Source organism: Cyprinodon variegatus, unplaced genomic scaffold (genome assembly GCF_000732505.1).
Source record: "Cyprinodon variegatus isolate N-32 unplaced genomic scaffold, C_variegatus-1.0 Scaffold1301, whole genome shotgun sequence".
Lineage (NCBI taxonomy): Eukaryota > Metazoa > Chordata > Actinopteri > Cyprinodontiformes > Cyprinodontidae > Cyprinodon > Cyprinodon variegatus.
The window spans coordinates 30,547-34,506 of NW_015151754.1; the positions used below are offsets into that span (position 1 = coordinate 30,547).

The 3,960-nt window shown below is 37.3% G+C and overlaps 1 protein-coding gene across 1 annotated transcript; it reads left to right on the top strand.

Moving 5' to 3' along the window:
* The first annotated feature begins 652 nt into the window (after positions 1-652).
* Positions 653-3,134, top strand: serp1 (stress-associated endoplasmic reticulum protein 1). Its single transcript, XM_015402115.1, has 3 exons — positions 653-830; positions 1,225-1,297; positions 2,663-3,134. The coding sequence occupies exons 1-3, from the start codon at positions 747-749 to the stop codon at positions 2,701-2,703; spliced, it is 198 nt and encodes a 65-aa protein (XP_015257601.1). The 5' UTR covers positions 653-746; the 3' UTR covers positions 2,704-3,134.
* The last annotated feature ends 826 nt before the right edge of the window (positions 3,135-3,960 follow it).

Here is a 3,960-nt window from a genome sequence, read left to right on the forward strand (position 1 = left end):
TATATATTCCTTCTGGACTGATAAAACTTGGTTCACTACCCGAGATGGATAATGTGCCATTTTTAATGTTTCCCTCTTGTACCTGCTATCGTTTAATCAGATACGGAAAAAAAAGCAAATAAACTTTAAATAAATAAAATTATAAATAAACTTAAAATTGTATCTAATTTCATGTAATTGCTATTGTTTATTTAAATAAACTGCTTAAACTGTCTAGAGATAACATATAATGTGAATTGGTGTAAATAAACTGAGTTAAATTGCTAATATCTGCAATGATGCTCTACCATTATTAATGTTTTATTCCAAATGATATTTTCCAGATTTATTTTTTGTCTATTTTATGTTTAGTTATCTGCCACCAAAACACATTCATCATATGTGCAAAGCACTACTTTGCAAGAACACTTTTTTTATTATGATTATGACATAGTGGGGAAAAAAAATAGGATAATTTAATCAGTAACACTTCAGTGACTCAGGTCCAAATGCAACTGAAGTAGTCATTTTATTCTGAAAGGGTTCACAGGAAGTTCTCCTTTGGTGATCAGAGATTTTACGCGGATAGATCTGATTGGTGGGGGCGTGGCTCGCTGAATGGGGGCGGGTACTTGTGTTTTTGAGTACGTAGACAAAGCTTAGTTCTTCCCAGACCGAGAGGCATCGGAGCGGAGCACTGGAGGAAAGTTACCAGCTAAAATAAACTAAAACAAAGAAACAAAGAAACTAGCAAAGAAGAAGAAAAGATGGTGGCCAAACAGAGGATCCGCATGGCGAACGAGAAGCACAGCAAGAACATCACACAGCGGGGGAACGTGACCAAATCCACGGTGAGTGACCAAACCTGAACAGACCCAGCTCAACTGGGACCCAGTGTGAGATTTCTGACCTTCCCGAACCAGTTTGAGCTGAAACTGGGATCTGATTGGTTTTATGACGTCACGTTAACAGGACCTGGGGCCCCTGAGATCAATCAGCTGATTGGTTATTGATTTAGAAGAAGTTTCTCATTGGCTGCAGCTGCTTGTTTCTCTGTAGGATAAAGAAAATAATTTCTTCAATTCATTACAAACTGAACGTTTTATCAGTGGATCATCTGGATCAGTGAGGGGAAACTTGAGGCTGTCAAGTTTGAGGAGGGATTGATGATCTGTCAGAGTGATCAGGTCATGATGTCACCAATCAGAGCTGGTTAATCATCAGGCTCATCTGTTCTGGTTTCAGAGGAACCTGGTGGAGGAGAAAGGAGTGGGGCCATGGCTGCTGGCGCTCTTCATCTTTGTCGTTTGTGGATCAGGTGAGTCTTCCTCCTCATGGATCATACATCAGTTCATTCACATCCGTATTGATCTCTCGTTGGTCCTACTTTGAATCAAAACTTCATCAATCATTTAATATAAAAATCACATAATAAAATCTGTTATATTGAGACCAGGAGAGGATATCCTCTGTAGCCACCAGGGGGCAGCAAAGGTTAAAAGCCATAGCCTTGAAGGATGTAAACAACAATAGAGTTATAATGGAAGAACATATTTATTAGCAGCTAAACGGACATTTTCTGAAGTTTAGATCGTAAAAAAACGGATTTATTTCAGTTTTATATTTGATTGTTTATATTTTTTTTCAACCATAAAACCCTTTTTTTGTCTTATTTTATTATTATTATTATATATTTTGTATATATATTTGTATATATATATTTGTATGTTACGGTTTAATTACATTTTTAATTTATATTTTAAAATCCTTTGGATTTTTCCGCATACATTTTTTTCACTACCATATCCAAGACATTTGCACATTTTAATTTTTTTATTATTAATATATATATTTTTTTTGTTCTTTAAACCTTTACTTTTGCCTTTTATTGTTTCTCTTAAGTGTTTTATACAGTTTAAGAGCAATATAACTTTTTTCCCAGTCATGCTGCATATAGGAAAAAATACAGACTTTAGATAAAAGGAATAAATCTATTTGATCATTCAAGTATTAAGGCATTAATACCATACTGCTGACAGATGTTTTTCTTTTTTAATAATCAGGCTAAATCACATTTGAGAATCCTCTCTTCTGATTTCACATTTTGTTTTCAAATATTTAGACTATTTCACTTTAAGACCAGTTTGGTTCTTCTGCCAATTTCCGTAAAATTGGAAAAACCAATAAATATAACTTTGTTCCACATGTCTCAAATCATGATCTCCAGACGGTATCTCTCCAATTAGATTGTTAATATTAGATTATTCTTTGGATTATGGCAGCAGCAGCCTCAAATCCAGGGTGACGTCATGAAACCTCTGTAAACGGACACTTTGACCTTTCACAGTAAAAGTTGCCCTGACCTCAGAGAGAAACGATCGATAAGGAACACCTGGGAGCAGGCTTGTGTTTATCTGAGCATGCTCCGTAGACACAGACCAGTCAGTAATCATCCTTCCTCATGTTTACCCTTTCAGCTGCTCTCATAGCGCCAGGATCACAGTCCCTGAATTCACAAGTATTACACCCTGATGTTCATTAGGAGCAAAATACTTTTAGCTGCTTAAAAAAATGCACAAACTTTTAAATTTAACACAAAAAATGCAGTTATTTGTAATAAAACATGTAAAAACAATTTTTTCATAACAATCTGTGACTCACCTGACCGTCTGTTTTCCTGCAGCCATTTTCCAGATCATCCAGAGCATCAGAATGGGCATGTAGATTGACATCTTCGGCAAGGGGGCGGGGCCTGAACTGTGAAAACATGACATCATCAGAGAGCTGAGTTCCTGTTGCAGAATGACACAAACATTCCTGAACTCTGACATCATTCCGAACCCCGCCCTCTCCAATTTCGCCCCCAGCCTGTTATTTGTGTTGGCACGGCGTGCCGCCGCTTGCTGACCTTCCCACAGAGCTTCACCCCGTGCCTTCCTCTGTTTACCTGGACTGTCGCTCCGCCCCCTCTGGGTTTACCTTATCGGCCTGATGGAGGTGGTGCGGGAATGAAAGTCCACATCCAACCTGTCTCCCTGACAGGAAGTGACCTTTTGAATCAGAAGGTGTAAAGGTGCTGACAGGTGATGCTGCACCGTGTGCAGCCCTACCTGAACATTCCTGATCCACCAATAAAGTTTCACTCTCAACATCAACCCTGTTTCTGTGGTTCCTGGTTCTGGAATGCTCTAGAATCTGGTTGTTTTGTATTTAGGTTATTTCCTTTAGTTCTAATTAAACCCACGAAATTATTCCAGTTCATAATAAGGAGTATTGATAAAAGTAATAGCTGAAGAAGCTGGAGCTTCAAATCCTGCTGCAAATACTGTGTTTGTCCACCAGGTGGAGCCGTTTCCCCGCTAACAACTTCCTCTGGATTCTCCAGGGTCGGTATCTACCTTCCAAAGAAGCGTTTTTGCCTTCAGTTCAGCTAAAAACATTTACTTTAAAACAACAAATTTAACAATAATTTAAAATAAAGAATTGTAATATTTTTGGTTAATATTTAACTTCTCAACATCCACCTCATTTTGGGAAATTCTCACCCTTTTTGCATACCCAAATGCAAAGAAAATAACTTAGGAACTGTAAGCCCAAAATACATGTGCAATACATTATTAGAAAGCTAACACCTTCTAGTTTGTGAATATATAAATGAGAATTGGGTGACTAGAACACAGACCAAGCTGCATCAGTTAAAACATGACTCAAAGTTGTTTTTTTTTTTATTCTTGAAAATAATAGGTATTTTTTTTAACAGCAATATTGGAAGACATTCTTGAGAATAGCAGGTCTCATCGTATTACATTTGTTCTACAGCATGGAAACAACAAATGCAGAAAATTTTAGAACTCTAGCTAACTTGCTGTGGGGATTTTGAACTTGAAGTGTCACCAGCGTCTCCAAATGTGCCAAAAGCTTTTACTCAACTATTTGACCCATAGAATAACACTGAAGCATTTTGACTGCCACAAAAACATT